Source organism: Tetrao urogallus (assembly GCF_951394365.1).
Source record: "Tetrao urogallus genome assembly, chromosome: 19".
NCBI lineage: Eukaryota > Metazoa > Chordata > Aves > Galliformes > Phasianidae > Tetrao > Tetrao urogallus.
The window spans coordinates 10405486-10432692 of record NC_136832.1 but is presented as its reverse complement, the minus strand read 5'-3'; the positions used below and the strand labels follow the sequence as shown (position 1 = coordinate 10432692).

At 34.1% G+C, this 27207-nt stretch overlaps 2 protein-coding genes across 6 annotated transcripts in view; one reads left to right on the top strand and one right to left on the bottom strand.

Annotated features, from left to right (window-relative positions):
- RALGPS1 (Ral GEF with PH domain and SH3 binding motif 1) overlaps window positions 1-21990 on the bottom strand; it is a gene marked incomplete at both ends in the record, with an annotated part of 75818 nt that extends 53828 nt beyond the window's left edge. For 4 of the 5 annotated variants that reach the window (XM_079544910.1, XM_079544911.1, XM_079544912.1 and 1 more), the window contains 7 exons: window positions 13114-13240; window positions 14214-14306; window positions 14850-14939; window positions 15376-15459; window positions 17369-17419; window positions 19921-20028; window positions 21928-21984. In XM_079544910.1, the coding sequence (XP_079401036.1) occupies window positions 13114-13240; window positions 14214-14306; window positions 14850-14939; window positions 15376-15459; window positions 17369-17419; window positions 19921-20028; window positions 21928-21984 (610 nt within the window). Of the gene's footprint in view, window positions 1-13113; window positions 13241-14213; window positions 14307-14849; window positions 14940-15375; window positions 15460-17368; window positions 17420-19920; window positions 20029-21927 lie in introns of all 5 variants that reach the window. The other variant, XM_079544914.1, reaches the window with a different exon arrangement.
- ANGPTL2 (angiopoietin like 2) lies at window positions 609-9319 on the top strand (the record flags this gene model as incomplete). Its single annotated transcript, XM_079544598.1, has 4 exons — window positions 609-1416; window positions 8008-8201; window positions 8390-8660; window positions 9120-9319. 4 exons carry the CDS (start codon window positions 609-611, stop codon window positions 9317-9319), a joined length of 1473 nt encoding a protein of 490 aa, XP_079400724.1.
- Window positions 21991-27207: the final 5217 nt, after the last annotated feature.

Below are 27207 nucleotides of genomic sequence, written 5' to 3'. Positions count from 1 at the left end.
ATACAGCAGACCAAACTAAAATTGTATTATTTCACCTAAGCAATACTCTCTGCAGCCATAAAATATTTCAAATGAGCTAATTAATATTTTTACAACTTCAAACAGCACAGATTTATCGACCTTTTGTTTACATTTAAGGATTATATTTATAGGTCTAGGAAATTAAAATGTATTTTATTATATATTTAATATATGTATATATTTAAAATGAAAATGCCAATCTTGGAAACTTTTGAGGTACTTGCTTGGAAGTAAGGACTCTTCAAAGACTGGTATTTCAAACTTAATTTTTTGTGATTCTTCACAGGCTCTAGATAAACTGGCAACTATTAACTGCTGTAGTCGTGATAATAGCAAAATATCTCATTTCTGATGACATCCCCACTAGCTGACATGAACTTGTACTTGTACAAGAAAATTACCTCATCTGTTCATAGTCAAACTAATTATGATGCAATATTATACTGTATGTTAAGTTATAGAACAAATTATTTTTTCTTTTTTTAAGCATGGACTGAACTTCCAATTTGTTACTTACATTAAATTTATTTTAAAACAGATTTTATGAAGTTCTTTGCAGAAGAATATTTGACCAGAAATAGAGGATCATGATGACAACAAAATTCATCTGTTTCATGCTTATAGCTGCTGTAGGAACTGCTGCTAGCAAAACACAAGAATTTGAAGACAATGATGAGGAAAGAGAACAAGAATTCATTTATATGAACAGATACAAGCGTTCCAGTGATCCACAGGACAAATGTACCTATACCTTTATTGTACCTCAACAGAGAGTGACAGGTGCCATTTGTGTGAATTCTAAGGAACCTGAGGTTCTCCTTGAAAACAGGGTAAATAAACAAGAATTACAGTTACTTAACAACGAACTCCTTAAACAAAAGAGACAAATAGAAACTCTCCAGCAACTGGTAGAGGTAGATGGTGGGATTGTTAATGAGGTCAAGCTCTTAAGAAAAGAGAGCAGAAATATGAACTCTCGTGTCACACAACTCTATATGCAGTTATTACATGAAATTATCCGAAAACGGGACAATGCCTTGGAACTTTCCCAACTTGAGAATAAGATTTTGAATCAAACTGCAGACATGCTGCAGCTTGCAAACAAATACAAAGACTTAGAGTACAAGTATCAACATTTGATGTCAATTGCAAATAATCAGTCAATAATAATTAACCAGCTAGAAGAACACTGTCAAAGAATGCCATCCATAAAGCCACTGCCACAAACTCCACAGCCGCCAAGCAAAGTGTACCAGCCTCCTACTTACAATCGTATGATTAATCAGATATCTACTAATGAGATTCAGAGTGATCAGAACTTAAAGGTTCTGCCACCTACCTTACCAACCATGCCTGCAGTTACTAGTATTCCCACTTCAACTGATAAACCATCTGGTAAGTAATGTTACTGATATGTCTTTATTAATTTATAAGAATAAGGAGTAGGAAACATTTAGCAAAATAAATGATTTTGAATTGATCGAGATTCTACTGACACTGTCTGCATAAATTGAGCTGACTGTACCAGCTGCACAAATGACAAAAGCTCTTTGGGAGAGCTTACAGCCTGAGATGTAGCAGTATGACTGGACTTTCAATTTCTTGGACCACCAGACCTGTGGCTGCTACTACATAATGAAAATACTTTAACACATTTTGCCACAAAGTTCTAATCTGCTCCTTTTAAGCATAAAAAAAGTTCAGTACAATCACTCAGAACTTCTTTAGTCAATATGTTAGTACTATATTACGTCAGTTAAGATTATAGAAATATGTAAGGCCATCTCTTGTGAGAAATAAAAAAGTTAAACCACTTTCAAATTTGTTACTGGTACAAATTATTAAACATGATATTAAAAAAATCTGCAGTATGAGACAGGATACCTCAGAAACTGACAATATATGAAAAAGTAAATGTAACTGATAAACTGATAATCATCTGGAATATCTAAAATACTGTTTACTGTTTCTTTTAGCATGAGATTCTTTGGGCAGAGTTCTATCTGCATGATACAACAGCTTTCATGTTTCAGATTGCTAAAGCCTGACTTTTCTAAACTTATGTTAACAGTATCAGTTTGATTTATTTCTAAAGCTTTTATTAGGGAACAGAAAGTGGAAAATATGAGTAGGTAGATGAGACAATGGAACAGACTAAGAGATTACAGTAAATTTGGGGAGTTAAACAAAAGTTTTAGACTTCAGTCTGAATTCAAGTAACATTTGGTATTCAGATTCCTTTGAATAGTTGCCCTTAGATCTAGATACAGTATTCCATTTGAGTTAATAAAAAGCTAATTAAAATCGATGAAGACACTCCCAGTGAAGCAAATGAGACTTCGGAATGAACAACTTAAGAACCTATTTAATTGATGTTCTAATAGAGTTTTTATTTTTCTACCTCATTGTGCTTTTTTCCTCAAGAACACAAAATGGTAACAGGTGGCTTCATTTTAAACAGCGATTTTATGCTTCCTTCAGTCTTCATTGTTAAGTCTTTATTTGCAGAGTTTACAACTATCTTATAAACCTCAGCTCCAGCTAAAACATTTTTTAGCGTAGGAATTAATAAAACTGACAAGAGTAGAATTTAAAAATATTTTTAAAAGAATTTAAAAAGTATTTTATTTATTCCTAATGCAGATAAATTCACTGTCCTGAAACTTCAATTTTTAATTCTTTCTTAAAAAAGGAAGAAGTTATGTTTGCTTTTGCTCTCAAGTTTTTAAGTCCTTAACTTTTTAAGTCACAACTATTTTGAGATTCTGTGATTTTACAAATACATTTTTGTTGATGCTGGTTATGGAGCCAGTTTACTTTAGACTAATAGCAAATAAAAAGGAAAACAGTTAAAGTCCTAGAGATTCTATTTTTCTATTACTATTGTTTTTAATGTAAAGAAATCTCAATGCCTTTCTAAAGGCCAGGAAAAAAAGTCAACTAAGATTACTTAACCAAAGGATGTTATGGTAATAACCAACCGCCTTCCACAAAAAACTATCCACATCAACACCTATGTTCTAACAGTCTGAATGAAGAATCACATTCAGGAGAACATCAACAAACTTGAGGCTGTACTATCACACAGCAGAACAGAACAGATTTCACATGCATAGTACCTTTGCTGATCTATCTTCATACAGCATCTTCATTTTTTGCAAACAGAAACATTTTGAGTCATGGGTCACTTTGCAGTATGGTAGAAATCCATGATACTTGCCTGAGAAATGCTGACTATCACGTTGATCTCCAGAAGTCAAATCCCAAGTTGATTTGATATCTGTTATTTTTCTCTTCACTGACATAATTACTAGAGAAAGAAGTTTCATACTTGCTCTGTACAAATCCACTCTGCTATTAATCTCTCTATTTTCTAGTTTGTAGCTAGAATCTAGTTTGATTTGTTCAAGGAAATGCCAAGAAGTGAAGCTAAGTTATCTAGCCTTTCATTTCCCAATTCCCCTTTTCCCAACCTTTTTGGTGGGCAAGGAACATTTTAAAACTTGCTCAACATCCAGAATGTTCTCTACTTTCCAAACATATCTCAAAGCCCCTACCCACTATTAATGCCCAGAAGGATGCTTCATCCAGTTCACTATAGGCAACTGGAATGAACAAGGAAAAACAAATGGGAAAGAAAGCAGCACCAAGCCATGAACACCACCACGCAAGCAAAAAACCCACCACAACTGTCCAGTCACTCAAAAAAAAAAAAAAAAAAACAGACCATATACATTTTTGTCCAGTCCTTTTTGTACTTCTCAAGTTCTCAACTGTTGCTAAAGCTCCTTAGTTCCATGAAACATCTAAAGCCACATGACCTTCTCAACAAAAACTAAAGCAAAATTGAAGAAAGGTATTAGGTGCCACTTAATTTTAATCCATTAACAGTCTTCTCCATCAAAAATAAGCACATCAATATTTTCCCTTGATCTTAAACTTATTACTGTGCATCAGCAATCATCCTAGCATCTGCTCTGTTTAAGCTTTCTTCACGTTTTCAGTGCTACTAGAAAGTTAATGATCTAGCCACATCAGTTTTCCTTAGCCTTCTACAACAGAAAAAAATCCACTGCAGTGTCCTCAACAGATACTTCTTAATGAACTTCTAAACTCTTTGCATTGTCTAGATAATTTTCTTTACACACTCTTCTGAATTTGCTGAAGTTTGATGTATTTGAACTCATTTTCTTTAGTTTCCTACTATTCCTTATTAAGAATTACAGACTTACTTATTTCATGATCAAAGATTGCTTTCACTGTTTTCCATTTCAAATTTTCAATCAGTCCATCCCTGCTTGCTGGGTTCAAACTTAGTAGAACATTAGTAGAACAAACTTAAGTGGAACATAAGATTTGAGAATTCCTATACACAGCTATGTACTGTAATATCTCTGTTAATCATTCCCATAATAAATCCACTGACATTCATTATTTTGTCTCTCTGAACTGCTTTTAGCACTATGACTACTTAACAGAAAAAAAAAGGCAAAGGGTTAATTTGAAAGAAAAAAAAAAGTACAGTATTTGACAAAAAAACATATCGAGTATGCAGAAAACATAGAAAATGATAGATGCAACAAAATTAGAAGCCATAACAGTAATTTTACAATTTCAGTATGCATAAGTGTAGTCTATACAGCACAGATAGAAGAATGAAGAAATGGATAGTAGCATATGTTAAATTTCTTCTGAATTCAGTTGGGATTATGTAACAAATTGGGGAAAAAAAAAAAAACAGGCTGAAGATGTTCTTCTATCAAGACAAGAAATACAGTTTCAAATACTGTAGATGTCTCATTCTTGTAAGTGATTTCACTTTGTAGAGTATTTTAAGTATTCAGTACATTTTAGATAACAAGCATTTAAACATGTATCCATGTCAAATGTTCCTAAAAATATAATGAAAAAAATGTAATATCCTGGAACCCCTTGGAAGAGATGGGCAATAAATATCGAGCAATAAGCAACATTTAAGTTAATTATGTATGTAACCTGCATAGAAAGTCAGATTTGTAATCCTGAGTTAATTCTCTGTTTTTAAACACCTCACATTCTTTCATTTCTATTAATGATTTTAAATTAACTAAAAGCTACATAAATCCAAGCTTCCAGTTACCTATTAAAAATGACATATGACTACTGTGTTCTAACAAAGGCAGATATTTGTAAAAGCTTGAAACCTAACTCACTTTAGTAAAATATTTTGCAGACTGAAGATGGTGCAAAGCAGAATTATATGAATCTGAAGAACACTTTCAGTTCATGAATACTGGGCCAAAAATAGAAAAATTTAAAGGACAAAATACAATTAAGTCATACAACTCTGCTTTTTATTTTTAAAACAAATATTAGAAAAGCATATGAAAAAATACTGTTTGGCACCGTTTAATTATTCCAGTTAAAAATCAAGGAATAGAATATGATTAGAGAAACTTTTCTGTCCACTTTAATATAAAATTCTTTTAAGAACACAAGTTTTGTCTTCAGAAACCACTTTTCATTGTTGGGTTGGAATTATCTGGGAGTTAATGCTTACATATAGCAAGATTTATCCTCTTTCACATTAATAATTAAATTGTATGGGTCTCAAATAATTAAATAATACAAAATAACAAGCAGTTTAACTGCCAAAAGTGCATTCATCCAAATGAATACAATCCAAACAATTAATGACTACAGAAGAGAGAAATTAAGCAGATGCAAAACAAAACAACATGGCTGGAAAAAGTAATTATGCTGAGTTAGCAAAGTTACTTACAAACATATGTTGAATATACTTCATGTTCCTCAACTTATCTTAGGACAGATTTTATTTCTGTGGGCACAGATGGATGCAAGTCCAAAGCCATACTGAAGATGTCAGACTATTAGTTATCAAAAACTACTACAGTCTTCATGTAATATAAATGCACAGTCGCATTACGCATCTCCATCCTACAAAACCACTCAAAAATATTTCTGATGTTAAATGTGTGTTCTCTGTTGAAAGACATTGATTACAAAGGTACTACATCTCAAAGGCCTGCTTTACTCCCTTGAAGTGACTTTTCCAAAACTACTGATCTGAAAAACCAGGATTCTCTCAGTAGTTCAAGTGAGGACCATTCTTGCTTTTCAGGAAAAGCAAGTGTATAGCATGTATTTAGTGTGAAGAAGTTTACACAATTCCTTTTATTTGTCTTCCATATAACGGCAATATCTGTTACTGCTGGCTCAGCACCTTCCACAAGAAAATAATTGATAAAGTACATAGATAAGTACACAGCTCCAGCACTCAAAATACAACTGAAATTTACTCAACTCCATGGATAAGCATAACATAAAAAAAAAAATCTACAAATACATAAAAACATAAAAACTTTAAATAAATTACACTATTTATTAAACTAAAAAAAAAAAATTTAAAAAAACTTGGTTTTGATTCTGTGTAAAAGAATTTCAGCTTCTAAACACAAACACCCATTATTAGTTCACGTTCTTATTTGCGTTCCTGCTTCCCACTCATGCCAAAAAAGGCAATCTGGGTTAATCACTTCTGCAAAATACTCAGTAAGTACACAATACTAAGAAATTATGTAGAAGAATCAGTAAATAACCAGTAAGTAACCTAAGGCCAGCATTAGAAATTGTTCAAAATAACTATAATTGTATTTTACTAAATATTCTACTAAGCAAAATATGAATTCCAAGTAAAATTTCAATATCCTGTTTGGGGAAATTGCTCCTTAGACTTGCTTGGTACAGCTAAAAGCTTACAAAACACGTTAGGATGAGATCACATAATGACGTGAGTTGGATGGCACCTTAAAGATGACCCAGTTCCAACACCCCCTCCTTGGGTTGCCCAGCACCAGATCAGGCTGCCCAAAGCCTCAACCAGACTGGCCACAGACACTTCAAGGGATGAGGCATCCACAGCTTCACTAGACAGCCTGTGCCAGAGTCACCAAATTTGAAAAGAACATACTCTGCTAGGTTAAATATAAAGACACAGATTAAAAATGCATAATAAATCTGATTTCTAACACTTTAATAGCAGGAAGACTGATTAAAAGTGATAAACAAGAGCAATATAAATTGTAAATTAAATTGGGGGTTGGACTCGATGATCTGGGCTTGGACTCAATGATCTCTGGAGGTCCCTTCCAACCCCTACAATTCTGTGATTCTGTGATGCCAGCACTCATTACACCTATCTCTATTCTACCCCTGTGTCCCAGAATACTGCATCTACATAAGCGTTTCCAGAAATCTGAACAGTTAGCCACGACAAAAATAGAGAAGTAGCCTAGCAGGAATACAAAATTGCAATCTGTGAGCATGACAGAGGAAACAAGAACACACTACTGCCACAGATAAAAAAAAATTGGATTGTCTCCTGGTACACTAACTTCTGATATTGTTAAAAAGACAAAACAACAACAGAAAACACTGACCATTCCATGAAACTAATTTATTACTACTTCATTTACTAAGTGCAACAGCTGCACTTCCACTTCCATGTGTTAGACAATGAATTATGAAAAAAAAAAAAAAAAAAAAAGAGTAGATCAACTGAAATAATTTTAAAAGGAAGATACTTTAAGCAGCAACATATGCTTCACAGTGACTGCTCAGAAGAGAAATCTGACAATTCTTCCTTCTTATCATTCTCTTTCCTAAAATAGTAGCATTTATCTACAGAGTAATTCCTATTTGGTTTCTTGGAAAATATAACCAATGTTATTAGAATTCAGCTGCCTTAAGAATCTACCTGTATCAGTAATTCATTGTGAAACGTTCCAGCAATAACATTACAATGCAGTAATCTGCCTCAAAAGACTTAGTGGACACCATAGCTTCAATAAGACAAAAAAAGCCACAAACAACAAATGTGGAAATACACTCTAAAAAGCACAGAAAAACGCTAACAATTCAAATACTGCTCTGTATTTGAGTTATGCTCAATTACATTTTGACTGCACTCTTACTGTTTTGATACAGGACCCTGGAGAGACTGTCTACAAGCATTAGAAGATGGCCATGACACAAGCTCCATCTACCTTGTAAAACCAGAAAACACAAACCGACTCATGCAGGTCTGGTGTGATCAACGGCATGACCCCGGTGGCTGGACAGTCATTCAAAGACGGCTGGATGGTTCTGTCAACTTTTTCAGAAACTGGGAGACATACAAGGTTAGGACAAGTGAGAAGTTTAATGTCTTCTACCCTCTAAAAGTTACTGGTAAAGTAACTTAACAGATGGGTTTAAAGTCTGGCTGACAGCTTACTTAAAAAGGAGCTTGCTATCTACTTAAGAATACATTCAGATTTACCAATAAAGCAGACACAGTACTAACATGCTTCTCTTGCTTCCTTTGTAGCAAGGATTTGGTAATATAGATGGAGAATATTGGCTTGGCCTAGAAAATATTTATTGGTTAACAAATCAAGGCAACTACAAACTGCTCATAACAATGGAAGACTGGTCAGGTCGAAAAGTATTTGCTGAGTATGCTAGCTTCAGACTGGAGCCAGAAAGTGAGTATTACAAGCTGAGACTGGGACGCTACAATGGCAATGCAGGAGACTCTTTCACTTGGCACAATGGTAAACAGTTCACCACATTGGACCGGGACCATGATGTATACACAGGTAACAAGGCCTCTTTTGGTCTCTTGTATAATAAATTGTGGCTGTACACAAAAGATAAAACTTAACTGGCAACTTTTAAAATGAGAATTTAACTTACGAAGCAGAAACTGACAAACTGATGTGTTAACCAACTCCTATACATACTGATTTAATTAAAAATTCTCACAGAAACATCATTGTATATGTATTAAATTACATTAAACAAGGGTCTGTAAAAAATACTATGAGGATTATTTGAGACAATAATGCAACAGATTTTCCAGTGAAGGAGAGCAACACTAGTGACTCTGTCTGCAGAACATGGACCCTTCTTGATGAAGGCTCAGTTCACCTTGCACACACCGCACAGTTTACACATTAATAAATACACAGTTTAAAAAAAAATGCAATTTTCGTTGAGCTTTTTTGCTTGCTATAAGATTTTTGTTTCTGAGACTGAAATTGAGCTCTCTTTTACAGGTAATTGTGCTCATTACCAAAAGGGAGGATGGTGGTACAACGCATGTGCTCATTCAAATCTCAATGGAGTTTGGTATCGCGGCGGACACTACCGCAGTCGTTATCAGGATGGCGTTTACTGGGCTGAATTCCGGGGGGGATCGTACTCACTGAAGAAAGTTGTTATGATGATAAGACCTAACCCCAACACATTCCACTGAAATAATTTTTCCCTTGGCTAGCTTTCTCATTCTGTTCTAAAAGACACGTAAAGCTATACTTTTATTACCTGGAATTATCTTTTCAGAAATAATAAGGAATGTAAGATATTGTACATTTATTGCTAAAATGTGAGGGCTTGTATATTGTGTTTCTAAGAATCATTCCAGGAAAATAAAAGCTGAAGAAAAAGGAAAGTGACATAAAATTCAGAACCCCTCTTTATACTAAAAGCTGTTATATTTTGCCTGTTAGAATTGACGTGTGAGATAGACTGTAGAGAGATTTTCTGGTTTTTATGCCCTGTAAATTAAATTTGGATGCTAAAAATACTGCCACAACACTTAAATATTTTTAAATGTTATATTATGTATAAATATTCTCAATTTACAAACTGTACAGCAAGAGTTTTATTATTATTATGAGCAATTACTTGACGCAGGAAATCATATCCTTTGAACTAGGTAGCTGGTATATGTACAGTAGTGTGATTATTCTAATTTAATCTTTGTTAATTTACATTAATAAAATTAGTATGTATAACTTGAATTTACTGTTGTGATAAGTCCAGTCTTTCCTCTTCACTCTGAGCATTTTAACAATCCATTCCTATAAATCAGAATTCATATCTGATTCAAGCATTTTAGATGTTTTTTGTTGTTGTTTTTTTAACCAAAATGAAGTAGCTGCACAAGTAAACTAATCTAGATTTTCTATGGATATAACATGCTGTATAGCCAATGTGTTATACTGCTCTCTATAACTGTGACAATATTTTGCACCAGACGCAGTCATTACCTGCTGTATAGGCTCTGTGATCAGAAACAGCTGGATATAAACTGACTACCCAACTTTGCAGGCAAATGAGGGATACCAATATATAAGCTATTTAATATTCTTAACCATTAGATAAAAGTTACATAAAGAAGTTATCCGTAGCCACAAACAGTTATTTGCCATATTTCACAATAATATTGATATCAAATCATTATACAGATTTATTAATCTATATTTAGAGTTTCGTAACAACTATGATACATGGACTGGTATAATTCTAATATTCTTCTGTGATAAATTTCTAAAAGATTGTTACAACACGGCCTTCAAAACAGAGACAATCATGAAAAATGTAGGCTAACGAATGCATGTACAAGGGAAAGCAAAAACTCCTGGAAACTCAGTACATCCTTTAGTAAGTCTGCAAGACACTAGGTATTTTTGCTCACACATCTTTTCTCTCTTTACCTCATCACTTCTTTACAAAGTTATGATGTGCATTAAACTGATGTGTGAAGTAACATATGCTGTATATAACTGAAAGCAGGGTTTTTAATAAATAAGATTACAACTATAATTTTGTAATCCTTTAAAAAAGCAAAAAAATGTTTTTTTGACATGCTCAGATTTCATCTTGTTCTAGTTCAGGTTACTCACAGAAAAGACAAATTCCACACAATTCTGCCTCATGATTCACATAAACGCTGCTATGCAACTATTCATGCATGAAATGCCTAAATATGGCAAAAAATAAAGTGATTTCTAGCTGAGAAAAAAATGCCGAATTTCCATACATCCCAGAGAATAGAAGCTTTTGGTAGGCCACAAATTACAAGCTTCAAATACCACTTAAGCTTTATCTTCCACTGGTACTCTGGAAAACAATTAACCTTCTGAAAAGAAACACTATACACACCTACGGGCTCTACAGCTTGACCACAGTGAAATTCCTACTGATGTCTGCAATAACCAGTATTTTTGTCAGAACAAATGCATGAAATAGGTTGACACCGACCTTTGAAGAGCTACTTTAAACTTCTTTAATATGCATGGTTTGTATGTATGTTAAATTCTTCATATGTCTATGACTAAACAATCAGTTTCCTGAAAATATTTTAGCTTTGCGATATCCTGAGATCACATTCACATTCCATGCTTCTCTTGTCCTCCTCTGGTAACATGCTACCACAACACATACACAGTAGGAGCACAACACACCTCTTATACATATAACGGGTATACTAGCCATGTATCTGTTAGTCTGGAAGAACTACTTCTTGCTGGTAAATGACTACTCTACAGTGCTTGTCAACTTTTAAAACATGAGTTTACTATTACAGGCGCTTTTCTGTAGAAGTAAATACTGCTACAGATGCATCTCCATAGTATACACTCAAGACAAGCTTTAAACCTATGTCTAGGCTGACAGTCTTCTGTTAAAATGATCATATTCCCTAACCACGTTACTTAAAATCTGAGTAATTAAGCCTAGAGTTTTGTCTAGATAAAACACAGAAGTCAGTGTGGGAAGGTGTGATTTAACTTTGGAGATACAAAGTCTGAGAAAAAAAAATAAACTTTGGCAAGCTAAGTTCTAAAATGGCACTTAGCTATGCTACACTTTTCCTCCCTGGAAAAGAATATGAGGAAGAAAAAGTCTTTTAAAGAATTGTCTAGCTAAAGAAGCTTCACTCTCCCCCCAGCACTTTCAGCTGTTATAACAGCACTCTCAGATGAATTCATAAGAATAATAATAATGCAAACTGGACACATTTTTCCAAATTTGCAAGTTATGCAAATGATAGAACATCTCGGTTTGTTGAAGGTGTTATTTTAAAATATTATTTGCACACTTTCTTGATCAAAGAGATCATGTACACTTCTTGATAGTAGAGGTGAAAAAATAGAAGTGTGATTTGGATCTAATACCAAAATAATAAATTTTAAAAAAACATCTGATTCTTTTAGCACCCCACTCCTGCTGTGGGGTGGGTGCCACCCATCAGATCAGGCTGCCAAGGGTCTCATCCAGCCTGGTGTTGGGCACCTCCACGAACAGGGCATCCACAACTCCAGGCAGCTTGTTCCATCGTCCCAGTAAAAGATTTTCACTTACTATGTAATTAAATCTTCCCTCTCTTAAAGTCCCACCACTATCTGACCATGTAGATGTTGGTCTCCCTCCTGTTTATAATTTCCCTTTAAGTACTGGAAGGCTGCAATATTCAGCTTTTTATATGCACACTTCTGCAAAAAAAGCATTGTATTTGTCTTTTCTTGGGCTAGAAAATAATTACAGTAAATAATCTTACTGTTTCAGTTACAATACATAATTGCTTTCAAAATACAAGATTAAGTATTTCAGAGATTGATTTCTTTCTTCAGAAACAAACAAAATAAAGCACAACAGCAGTTTGAAGACATTCCAGCACAAAGAATGGCTTTGTTTAACAGGAATCCATACTTTTGGAGTGCTCTACAAGAATGCTGGCACACTTCAGTACTATGCAAGAACTGCAAGTCAAAAGAGCAGTAAGGGAAGTAATGTCTACATGAAGACAAAAAGGGAGTTACTGAAAAAACAAGTCAATCATGTAAACTTGCACTGCAGTTTGCTCCCCATTTCAACATATTTACAAGAAACAGACACAAAGCAACTACAACTTAGAGGTACCAAATTGCAGTGTATCTAAAAGAAAATAGCCCAGCAAAAAATAAAAAGCTACATGAATGAGGTATTAGATCATGTTGTACTCAGAAGGCATTTCTGAAACAGTGCTCTTGTATATTCTGATGACCTCAAATGCACATTTAAACAAAGACATATTTAGAGTTCCAGACGTTGGTAATGCACACAGTAAGTCAGAATATAGTTTAAAAACTCCATCAGGTCTCACAAAATCTCATGAAATGAAGGAAGGGGTACCAACTATATGCAGTATCCTTCAGGTAAATAGCGCTGTACATTGATTTTTTAGAAAAATAGCTACAAATAAGCAACCTAAATTTTCACACTCACCTAAATATGGAATACTTGGAACCATTTTTAAGCTTCTGATGTACTCTCGTGTTCTTTTATAATTGTCCTCTTTAGAAAGTAAGTAGTCTAACTTCTCAAAAGTGGCCTTATCTTTGCGATTCAAAAGCTACATAGAAAAATATGAAGATCATGCAGATTTAAAACAAAGAATCTGTACAAAGACAAATACTGAATAACCCACAATACAGTCATATTAAAATTCAATTATCACCCACAGTAGCATGTTTGAAAAAGTGTTGCTGCTTATTAAAAAAACTAATCTTAAATTTTAAACTATGAAAAATACCATTATTATTTCTCATTATTATCAATAATATATACATCACTACTATGGAGTTTTGAATCATCTCAGCAGTAGTAAAATTTTAGAGGAAAAATGTACATTATTTACAGTCTTCAAAATTTTCTTAGCTTATTAGAATTGCTAAAAATCTTTTGAATTTTAGCATAAAAACAGCAACGAGTAGTGCCATTTCAGAGTCATATTAGAAGTACAATAACATTTTCTGGAGAAAAAAAAACGGTAAGAAAAGTAAATTACCATGATGCTTACACTTCTGTTTTATATTACTGGACTTACTACAGCCAATTTGAAAACTATGCAGTAATGCAAAGTATACTAATGCAACAAAAGATTAAACCATAAACATAACATATACAATTGTAGCTATAAAAACACATTCTCAATTTCATTTGTTTTTATATTTGCCAGCAGTATTTTTAAGATACTTTAAAAGTCAACTGTGTTAGAATGAATGGAGAATTGTCACACTACAGTGTACATGCACTTGCTGCTGTACAACACTATTGGCAGAAGCCCTGAGGACTTCTGCAATTTTGGAACAACACAGGCCACACAGTTAAGTAACTAACACAGTTAACAAACCAACACAGAGGTACAGAACAGAAATCCACATAAGGCAGCGCTGCTTTCAAACAAACTAAAAACAAACTTGCCACAAACCCAGAAGACTAAGAACATTGAATGTCTTCTCCCAGAGCACAAAATAATTCATAGAATTCAGAAAAATTCAGCATTCAAACAAGAAAGAGAAGACAACCGTCAAGGGATAACTCACAGCCCAGGTTTTGGTCAGTCTGAAGATGGGTGCACTTTGCAGTGCTGACACCACAGACATAAGAGAATGGAGATTATTCAGCTCTAGAAGCTTCTGTTATAGAAAAAGAAAGAATGGAAAGTAATAAATTTTAGTATGTACAAAAGCAAAGCAGGATTAATTTAATCTCAAAGTTGCCTTTATAAAATAGAGTTTTCATCAATGTCTTTGAACAAACAAAAAAGTCATGCAATGTTATCAATGTATGGAAATCTAAAGACTTCTTTAAAAGTTGCATTTTTTCAAATATATCTCCCAAAACAATAACTTCATCTAATTTGTATGTATGATTCTCATGATGCTTCATGAAGAAAACATGGTAGGAAAATTTAAAAGTTCCTGTCAGTATATTACCAAAAGCCAGTGGACATAAGAAGAAGGCAGAGAGATGAAGCGACACCAAGTTACAGGAAAATATGAAATACAAAATAATTACTTGGTTTATTGTTCTTGAAAGTGAACATTAATGTATCAGTATACTTCTGGAAATTAAATACTTAAGCAGGCCAAAAACGTCAACCAAAGATTTTGATCATATTAATTATGACAGGGTCACAAATAAAATTTCAGATTATAGTACAATAAACATGCACTTACTTTAGCAGTTTTCACAAAATGGCTCAGTATTTCTGCCCTTATTTTTAATGTCTGTGCTGTTAATATTTCTCGTACAACCCAGAAACTGACCTATAAACACATACAACTGAATTTATTTACAGTACAGGACTTTACTGCCTAAGACATTTGTAAACTACCTTGAGGCTCTATGAAGAAAACATTGTAGGATAAAAACAGCTCTCATCTATGTATTACCCAAAAGCATGACCATTGGACATAATAAGTAGGTAGATAAGTGAAGTGACGCTAAAGGAATTGGTAAGCTACAGAAAAAGAAGGAAAAGAATTGCTAATATTTTACAACACATGGACAAAAATAATTAGGAACCAAGTCTACAGGAACAACAGAAATATGGACAGTGTAACTGAGAACTGTCATTCAAAAATCTTAATCTTCATTTATAAAAATATTCTTACATTTTAATTCATAGAAGTAGATCTATTTCTCTTTGTACTTAAAGACAGGTGGCAAACAGTACTTCATCACATTCACCAAATTATTTACCTGGTTAAACCTCCTAGTGAAGGCAACAATATTTGGAGCAAGGATATGCTTTTCTTTCTTATTCCACCCACAGCTGGCTAGTTCCTAGGAAACAAAAAGCGCTCAAAGTAAGTAATGTTTGAAAATGTTAAGAAGTATAGAAAACTGACACGAGATCCATCATGTACTGCTGAAACCAATCCAAGGCATCACTCATGAAAACTAGCCTAACCAAACACTTCTGTCTTTTCCTGATATACATACTTGAAACGATTCATATGTACTCCTGCTACCGAGAAAAAACATAATTATTAATATACATATAAAGGGACACTAAGCAGGTAGTCACAACTGTTGTTTCTGAAATTTAATTATGCACTTGATTTAACCCAGGGTTACCCCATAGAAGATAATCAGGGGACAAAGGAGTAAAAGACATCATTAATTTCTAATTTTAATTACTTCAAACTGGAAGTTAAGGCTAAACATATCAGTAAGCAATATTATTATTGAAGAATTACGTTGTTGTTTTGGTTTTGGTTTTTTTTTTTTTAAGAGACACAGTAGAATTGTGCAACATGAGATGGTTAACAGCTACTATTCCCGATTGTCATCCTCATTACTACAGTTAGTAAAACTTTCATGAATATATCACAGTTTAGCATGCTCACTCTCTAATTTGTTTTATTAAAATATGACAATCTAAACCATTTAAAGAACACAAAATCTGCAACTGTAATAGTAATGTTTACAACTGTTACAAAATAAAAGATGAATAATGAAATCTCTGTAAGTGATATTCAGACCCAAAGAATCCATAATTTGAATGCTGCACAAGTAACAGTCTTTAAAGGTTTGGATTATAGGTGTTTTGATTTGTTTTGGGGTTTTTTTTTGTCTTTTTTTTTTTTTTTTTTTTGTCTAAGACAAAAGAGTTTAGCCAGACTCGACTGAAGTGTGGTAAGCACTTAAAAATAGTACTTTGGTGCTAATAAAGCAAGAGATTGCCAGCATGGCACATAGTTTAATCGCAGTCAAAGAAGCATTTTTAAATGCTCATTTATCACAGAGATTAATTCAAAGTCAACCCAAGTTCAAAATAGAAAGAAAAATCAATTGCTGTACAGCAAAATATACCCTGAAATAGCTAAACAGATTGCCGAAATTCTTCTTAGAAGTATAAAGTTAACAGAAGATCTAAAAAACAATACAAGGAATGATTTTCTCAATAAACTATTATGCATCGGAAGAAACTTGTAGTGATAACTATATATTAGATTTTGCCAGAAAGTGTTAATTTTCCTGTAGTTACTTCTGGCAATTTCAGATATACTTAGAGAGTCTGCCTCTTTTTAACTATGGACTCAAGTTACCACATATCTATCTATACAGTCTTAACACAGATCTGACAAGCATCTATATGTACATACTGTAAGATGAGTTCTGCCTAACACCGGATCTAAATGATTTCTTTTGTTTTTGGAGTCACAAATTTCAGTTTAAATCACAGTTACTCAACTTTCCAAACATGCGCTATTAATTTAGAGGCCTCCACACCAAAAGGCAGAGAGTCAACAAACACTCCATCTCCAAAAACTACTTCGTATGCACTGAGTGACCTGTCCAGATACAGATGGTTACACGTTACTGCACGAGCACCAGAAAAAGCATTTCAAGTTCTAACATTTCCAATCTCTATCTTTCACCATTTAAGCCTTCAGGTTTAAGCCACAGGTGAAACATGAACTGACAAATTCAAAAAGGAGAGTAGTCCATTTTGACTTTTTTTTTTTTTCTTTTAAATAAACATCCACATATAGTAGGGCTTGTAAAAAAGCATAGCTGTCTCCTTTGAAGACAGATGACATATCAAAGTAAACCAGGCTGGATTATTAGATATTAGATACAGTGCTAGCAGAGTGCAAGAAGTTGAGTGTTTCAAAATGAAATAGATTTACATAAATAGTTACATTTCCACAGCACCCAAAGATGTAAACAGATAAAAAAAACCTACCTCAGGCTGTATAGCTTTAAATACTGGTATATCCATTAATGTAATTTGGCTCTGCAATAAAGATAGAATTTTAATTTATCCTATATGAAGAGTTAACAATTACATGTTTACATATGCTTGATATGGCCCTTCAAACATACAGTAGTATTTTCTCCACAGACCAGAAATGATCAGCCCAGAATTAGGCCACCCCACAGAGACTGTCATACCACAAGAATGCCACCTGAGTGGAAACAAGTCGTTTCGCACTTTTACATTTAATTGCTGCAACTAGGTGATGGCTTTCAGTACATGTAGCGAGAGCTAAATCTAGGTTTCTCAGAGTCTAAAGGGTTTGTGCACTTACTGACATAACAGAAATAGCAGGAAAAATTATTTGCCCGTCACACAGAAAGCAGACTATCACTGTCTTGAAATGCAATAATGCACTGTGATATTAACTAGGTATAACTGGAACATGCTTTAAAGAGCTCACACATTTTAATTACTGATGAGTGCCTCCTGATAAGACATCATAATGCCGTTACGAAGCCAACAATTTTTTTTAAAAGTACTTGCAGACCGCTCAGCATGCTGGCTATCAGAAACTTCTGTTGTTCCCTAATTACACTGCATACATTGAAATCCTGTAAAATATATTTGAACAATAGGTTTGTCAATTGTACTGTAAGTATCTAAACTTACTGTGCTTTTAACTTTGTAATTCCCATGATTCAATATTTAGAAGAGTGTCTCCAATGAATGCTTCTTTGGATCTTTCCCCAGGAAAGCTTCTTTGTCAGCTGCTCTGTTTCTCTAAAACAATGCAATAACTTCCAAACCAACTCTCAGAATGCTCAACTGATTACACCAATTAAGAATGGTAACTTTCCATTTAATTCAGATATTAAAAGTTTCTACTATTAGTATAAATCCTTAGACATGAGCCTAATGAGAAAAAACTTCCATAAATTGTTATTTATTTTTAACAAAGATGTTGCTACAAATTCCTAGCTGACCACTCTTAGCTGTCACTAAAAGAAAAGATCAGGTAAATCATGAAAAGTTTTTAACCTGGGACAAGAACAACAACTTCTCAGGCTAAGGAAATTTTCATGTTAAAAGACTGCAAGATCATACTGAAATCAACACTAACAACTACAAAGAAACAAACAGCTTTATCAGCAGGCTTCTTGGTCATGGCTGATAACCATAATAATCATAATGTAAAGGGAAAGTTACCATGGCTTTTGATTACCATTAGAACTAGAGAAAGAAAAAAGGATTAGAAATGTTTGGACTTGGGAGCTAAAAGATGTCTCAAATGACATAACATACGTGTGTGTTCTGAAAGTGTACCATTAAATAAAGACCTTCGCCAACAAGCTTCTGTCTCAAACCAACAGCAGTAAAAATTTTGAAAATAACAAAAACTGCACAGTTGTGAATTACATGCAACCTTAAATGAATCAGATAATTTTATAAATACATTTTAGAAATCACTACAAATGCATTTTGCTTGTGTTGAGTACATACAGTGTTCTGAGCTATCTTCAGACTTCATATTGTCTCCTCTGATAAGATTAGTCAACTTATTTTTAGTGAACGTTATTTTTCTGATTTTACACAAAATTGTAAAACTTTGCCAAAAAGGAGCCAAAATGGCAGGCCATTTCTTTTTCAAGCTGAGTTGATGCAGATTTGCCATCCAAGTATTTTTACATTTCTACCTGACAACAGTTTTCACCTGCATATTCTGGATTAGTGTTTGAAAAAAGATTCAACACAATTTTTTTCCAAACTGACAAAAGTACAGGAGTTAATGTAGCCATATCATCATAGAATACTAGAATAGCTTGGATCGGAAGGAACCTCAGGCATCATCAAGCTCCACCCCCACTGCCAGGCAGGGTCATCAACCTCCACATGTAATTCTAGACCAGGCTGCCCAGGGCCTCATCCAACCTGGCTTTAACAGCTCCACATCTTTTTTGTGAAGGTGGCATTACAGGTATGATTTTAAGACAAGTGAATGGAACACAGTTTTGATGATCAGAATATTCACAGAAACACTGAACTAGGTTCAATTACTGTCATCCTCAACTTGCTGGGGAGCCAGAAAGGGTAACATGTAAATTACACAGTAAGAGACAAACCATGGAAACTACATAGACTCACACCAAATCAGCAGCTCTGCTTTCTGTTTAGTACTGAAAACTTAGCATTAATGACTACAAAGTTTCATTACTGTTTTTAAGAAGCAGATTTTTCTGAGAAACTGATGTTTCACTGGAAAATATGAGTATTTGTGGTTTCAATTAAAACAAACAAACAAGCAAACAAAAACCAACAGAACTACACATACCTAGCACTATCATTATCAAGTGTACTGTTTTCTGAAACACTGGGAAAAAAAATCAAATAGCTTTAAGTATAAAGCAAATATACTATGTCAATTCAGCACTGAAATATTAGACTCTGAAACATAGTTCATATAATAGATTTGTTTATTATATGCTGCAAGCCGCAAAAAGTATACATGCATAAATGCAAGAATAAATATTTCTACTTACAGCAAACTCCTCAGGAGTTACTTTTAATACATCAAATACAACAGCATCATAACTCTTATTGGCATAATCTGAACTTCGGCCTTCCAGAGAATCTGAGCTGCTACTACCCTACAAAGAAAAAAGAAAAAAAAAAGTACACTTATCTGCAGACTGTTTAAAAAAATAAATCAAGAAATTATTCAAAAAAGCATGGACTTCTAAATTACTTAGAAGTATGAATCTTTAAATTCATGTGGTTTGTGAATGCTGCCAGTTCATTTCAGAAATCTTCCTTCTGTAAGAACCTAAGCAACATATAATTCTACCTGTATCGATTTTCCAGCTTTTGAAAGCTGCGTCTGAAATACAGACAAAAGTGCTGTCACATAAAGGCAAACTTGGGATATTGAAAATTCATATTCAGAGGAAATGTTTCAATTAAATATGCCAAGCAAAGATTAGGAATAATAGGCAGATTTGAATCACGCACACAAAGAAGGGAAGGAAAAAAGAAAAAAAGGAAAACTGACATGTTCTGAAATGTAACTGAAGTTCAGACTCCACAAAACATACAGTGAAGCTGACGAACACCCTGTTATGGGATTTTGTGCAAGTCAAAAGATTACTCTGATTCAAAGACAGGACAAGATTGATTTCTGGTAGTACTAACCAGAACATTCTCCTCAGGAAACCCTTAGGGTGCAAACATATGGCAGTGGGGGGATGTTTCCTATGTGCTTGTTCTGCCCCTATGCCCCTCTTCATGCATTTGCAGTTGGTCACTTTCAAAAGCAGAATAATGGATTAGAAGAATCTTTGGTTTGACCATGGAGACTACTTATGCTCTGAGCTATCACAGATATTTCTGTCCTGAGAAATGGCTTCTTCGCACCATTTTAAACAGGAATTTAAGTGGAAACCAGAATTGTGTTTACACATCCATTTTGAAACTATTCCCGTCTTGAGAGAAGAAGGCATTTATATCGTATTTGAGAAAAATCTGCAGGCCACAGCTGTGTCATGTATTTTTGATTTGTTAAATAGCTTTTGAAGTTCACTACTGAAACAACTGATTCACATCATGAAAATCAGGAGAACCACTTTGACAGGATCAAATTTTGTGCACAGAAGGTGCTACTATGGAAAAAGTTGCTTCACACAGTTTTTAGGTTTCTTAAGGGAACAAGAAGTAGAATTTCTCAAGTAGAGAAGAATGTCATCAAAACATTACCTGATTCAAAAAGCAAATGTAATCCCAATCATACATTTAAAATGTGCTTTACTGGGTAAAAAAAGAAAAATTCAGTGGGATAGTTAATTTCTAAGCAGTCTTCAGTTGGCTGTCTTGGACTAACAAACACAGCCTAACATCTGTACACAGATCAAATAGATCACTTTGTTTGTTGCCTGGTTTTCAAAGGATACAGAGGATTAAAATGAACACCATCTTACAGACTACTACTAGACTAGTAAATTTCCCCCAAAAAAGAAAACCAACTAGATGGAATATATCTGACTGGCTCTATCTGGGTGGTCTACATTGTTCTTATCTTGTTAACAAATACTGGCATTTTCAGAAATGTACATTATGCAGTAACTGGTCAAAAATACTATTTAAAACTAATCTAAATCAGTTATTGTCATTATCAACAACAACAACAGAAGAATAGGCTCAGAACCATGGAGCTTAAATTACCATCTTGTCAAATATTTATCACAGAATCAACAAATCACAGAATCACATGGTTGGAAAGCACCTACATAATCATCTAGGCCAACCATCCTCCTATACCACCATTACTACCCACTAAGCTACTAACGCTACTATCTTGCAGCAGCTCATCCAGATGCCTCTTGAACACCACCAGGGATTTTACACCATTCATAAGAAACACAACTGACATGACCTACAGTGTAAAAGGGCTACTCTGAGTTTTGAAACAAACCAAACCTTTTGTTTTGATAATAGAGATGAAACAATACAATTAAAACAAAAATCAAAACAAAAAAAATAACAGTGAACTGTACCTCTGGAGTGGCAGAGGCGACCATCACATTGGCCATGAAGTCATTCCTTTTATACATGCTCGCACCAAGAAGCAACAATTTTCAGCTCCACCAGCACTGGAAATACATGACAAAAACAGAATTCCTGTAAAGCAAATGCATTCATGAAAATAAACACAAGAAATTTCACTGTTCTTTTCTCTGTGAAGACAATTTTAGAAATAATATAATTGTAAAGGCTAGATCCTTTTTTGCCTTTCAGGTACCAGCTCTAAAAGACTGTAAGCAAGTATCATTAGTGCTCTGCCAAGTCTTTATCTCCACTTTCAATTAACTCAGTAAGTGTTCTGTTTGTTTGCTTTAAAAAAATAAAAGGGTTGGCATTTAAGTTGAATTAGATTTTATGTGAAAACTACATTCATTCATCCAGAAACTGCAGGATAACAGAACACGTTTACAGACAAGAAACTGAAACAACTGACTGAAGAAATGGTGTTTTTCCTCACGATTCCCTGCTCATCACTTCCGAGTGCATTAATTACTCTTATAAATGGTAATTGAAATCTGACTGTATCTTTGTAAGACAGAAGTTAAATTAGTTAGATTAGCTGTTCACACAAGTGTGTCTGAAAGGATTTTATGTCAAGTCACAAAGAATAGATATTTTCCAGAGCAGAGAACGAGCCAACATCACTCTCCGCTGTAGGAAGGGAGAATCTCAGGGATTCTGGATAATCCAGCACGGTCTCAAGGAAAAATTTTCAGATGGTCTTCAAGCAGAGATGCAATTCCAGATTGGCCTGGGACTTCACACACATAATATACCACATTAAGCTTCCTCCAGAATCCAGAGACAGAATGGCCAAAAAAAACTCAAGTAAGTGATACAACAAAGACACTACCTCTGTCTAGTTGGTTGAAATACTTCATTCCAGCTATACTGCTGCAGAAACACAAAAAGTCAAATGAAAAATGAAAAAAAAAAAAAAAAAAAAAAAAACAAACCAAAAACCAAGCAACAAGAAAACCCACTAACGTATTGCAGCACTGGCTTTACAGATGTTGAGCACAACAGTAATACTCTTATACAAAAGAACCACCAAATCTTTAAGTACAAATACAAGACACTGTATTCCTAAGAATTCAGCCAAGAATCGTCTTCCTTATATCATAAAATCTGATTGCATTTCCTTGCATGTATTTTAGTAATCACGCTTTAAAGGACAAGTATCACATGGACAGAGGTAGATGCAAATCATCAGTAATCAAACTCTCTCAACCAGAAGAAACAAGTTCTATACAAACAGGCACAACTGACACAACAGCTGATTCAACTACAGGAATTCAAGGATACAAGGACTGTCATAATAACCCCACAAAAATTTTCAAAATAAAATCAATTATACAAGTACAACAACTTGTGCTTCCACATACAAAAGCATTCATTTTGTTCAAAATTTTATGGAAGTAAAATGGGTAAAATTAAGGTAATAAAAAAGGAAATAAAAGAAATCCTGAGCAACTTTATTTTCAAATCTACATTGAAAAAAAAAAAAAAAAAACAACAAGAAAACAAACAAACAACCATAGAACCTGACTACAGCATTTCTAATTCAAAATAAAAAACACCTTCTATTTTAGCTTATTTAGGAAAGGTGATATTTTCACTTCACTTAACACCCCACAAAGTCTTACAGGACAAACAGCAGCAACCCTTCACATAATCTCACAGACATGTGAAATTAATCAGTATCTCTATTGAAAATGATGCTAGAATCATCTCAAACTGGTCAAGAAACAGTTTCCTTCATCTCACATACAAACAAATTTGTGCTCTGAGCAGTAAGAGACTGCAAATTATTTTGGGGTTCTGGAATTGTTCCTGTTAAAAACCCTTAGAAATACTCAAGTGGAAAGCAATTTTTTAATCATGGAATTTCTTTCAAACGTGGCACCTACAGCATGGCCATAAAAACTCTCATATCTTCTTTCTCCAGATTCTTGAATAGGCTTTCCAGTGTGCAGGGACTAAAAAATGCTATCACTGAGGAAGAGAAAATCCTGCATGTGATCTTGTAAGCTGCCCAAGGTCAGTTTTACTGATAATTTTAATATTCATTACAGAAGAGACAAAAGTGCTTTAATACCTGAGACCAAAAGCACTGACATTTTTGCCGGTAGCAAACAAAATGGATGAATCAGGATGCAAATACACACACCAAACAGAGGTTGCTGGTTCTCTGTTGCCAACTTAACAAATACATTTAACATAAGCATTTATTCCCCATGTAGTAATCAAGTAAAATTGAAAAAATAAAATCAAAACAAAAACCCCTACAAGAGTAATCCCTAAAGCAAGTATGCCACTATTCTACCCACATTTGTCAAATTTTGTCTCTGTGGCACCAAAGTGGGACTCTATGGAGTTAATTTTACATTTTTAGTGATATGTATTTATTTGACAAGGACCACAAATTCATTATGCAAAAAAAGTTGTGAAGAACTCTGAAGCACAGATATCAGCTCTGTCCAAGAAAGTTCCCATGTCATAAATTCTGAATGCTAGCAGAGCATTCAGGAAAACATCTTAAAAAATATGAGAGTTTAATAATCTAACCAAGCACTAGTGATCATTCCTCATTAGTTTTCTTGACAGAGGAAAGAATACCAGGATATACAGACATCTGATCAGACCTAGTAGAGCCATTCTGTGCTCTGAACTACAAATGTCTTTGCCAATTTCAAACCTTACTTACTACCTTTTTTAATTCATTATGGTTTTCCTAGTATCTCTGAATCATGAAATAAGTATACCATGCCTTTAAAAAAAAAACAAACATACTTTAGTATATTACCAAGAGCTAACAGTTTTTTCCTATGGTCAAATTAGCTGCTTACCTGTTCAGTGAAGACAATTGAAAAACGCTAGGGCCCTGTATGAACACTGATAAACTTGGCTGAAATAACGGGAATTTAACATATTGGTTTATTAAAAAAATAAAATGGTACCAAACATCAGAACGATTAGCTTTCATTGACCAAGGCAAGTGAATGAGTAACACTGAAAGGATGTTGTTTCCAAGATTTATCTCCAGCAAGATTTAAAAAAAAAAACAAAAAACGTTATTCCACTTTCACCATTTTTTTAGGCAGCTGTCACAACCTAAGGATGCCTTTACAATAAGCTGTGCTGAGCTCTATGTTCAGCTTTGGTTTATGATCACTGCACTCATTTTCCTGTTTCTTCATTCCACAACTATTCCTGCAGATGTTCAACATTAGAATGTTTCTTTACTTCATGAACCATGAACAAAATCATATTCAGATGCTGTAGGCGTAGAGTGCAAATGAAAATATGTTAGTACAGTTAGTGTATTTGAAGAGGAAAGTGGGACGGTATTAAGAAAACAGGATGAAACAAGAATGTGGTTATAATTGCACCCCCGTGCTTGCATTCAGCCACTGATGTGAAACATATATCGCCACTTACACCACATACAGCTGCAGCCTAGAGGCTCGGAAGAGGTAAAAGAACCCCACTGTTTTGCATTTTTAATAAATACAAATTGAAAGGGAAGTAATACCAAGGTAATCTAGAACCATGTTTTGCTGCTTCTCCACTTCTAAGTAGTTGTGCAGCTTTGTCTGTCTTGAAATTTCTTTTGCTTACTGTCATTGTCTTAAAAATAAAAAAGAATTCTCAAGATTATTCTGAGTCTGAACAATTTACAGCTGCTTTGTCATTGTAGTGACAGAGAACACCAACTCAGAAGCACTTTCAAAGGAGAATTTCCTCAATTTTTTTCAAAAAGCAACTACTGAATGCTGTAACAGGATACCCTCTAACCTGGAAAAAAGTAATGCGCAAATTTCAGGAGCACTGAGCAACAGCACTGTAAAATCACTTTACTCCTGACTGACAGAATTGCCTCTGAAGAGTTTAGTACTTTCAGACACCAGATCCTATCTTTATTTTCCCAAGTGCCTCCATCCAGTCACATACCAATTCTCAAACTCCACTTCTCATTCCTTCCCACGTGTTTTTTACAAAGTGGAAAGGAAAAGGATCGTGTTTCCAATTATAAAGGCAGAAGTGGTCAACTTCTTCCTTTGGAAAAGAGCATCATTTTATACACTATTCTTTCATGACATACAATGTATACATAAACATACCGAAGAGCATCTAGACAGTTGAATTGTCTAGTCACAATGTTTTATATGAACAAGCTCTTGTCCTGAAATAATTCAGCACTGAATATTTTTGGCCATTTTGTACAAGTCAAAAACTCTGATGTATTCAAAACAAATAGAAAGAATAACTGCCTACTAACAGTTAAGAAAAAAAAGTAATTAGGCCATACAAGATTTAAATAGCCTTTACACTTACGTGACTAAAATCCTTTTAAGGAACGATTGTCTTGTGTGAGTATTTCATACCCATTTCACCAAGAAGTTCCTAAAATAAGTTCCACGGTACTTTAGGCAACAGTACCACCTATAGATAAAACAGGTCACGAACAAGCTAGTAGTTTCATGCACATTCTTTTCTGAGGATTCTATTATAGTTAATGATAAACAATGAAAACCTAGTGGAAATTAAACATATGAAATCCCATGCTGGTCTGCGAAGCTATGTCCCTAGAAGAAAAACAGTATTCCAAAGTTCAGTACAGGAATTTAAAGCATTCACTGTTATACTTCCAGCACAAATACAAAGAGTGAGCAGGATTAACAAAAAAATTGCATCTCATTAGCCTTGTCAATCTACAACAAATTGAAATAGGAAACAAAACAAACAAAAACATATAAACATTTTTAATGTTCTCTGGATTAACTGTGTGTTAATCCTGTCACTGAGGAAACTGCAAACTGAAAGGTAAATGAACAGTTTTCAATAACATGCACTTTCCCTAAGCAAGCAAACTGAAAAGCATCAATTGAGGAAAGTTGCCAAAGAATCAAGTCTAACTCATGAAGAGACAGATTTCTCCTACTAAAATTATTTGATTTCTCCTATTTCCACTTCTCTGGTGCATGCATACTTTCAGTTCTATCATGAAGAAAGAAGGACAAATACTCCAAATGTCAGTAGCTGCTGTAGTGAGTTTTAAGAAACAACCTCAAAATCCAGGTCCCAAACTACTTGGGTTTTATGAATGTACACAATTGATTTAAATTATATCTAACAGTAGGGTAGAAACAATATTCAAAGCTCAGTTTGTTTTTATGACATGCTCTGTAAAACCCTTTTCATTGTCACTGAAAAACTCTCAAGCAGTAATTTCTAGTTAAACATAGCAT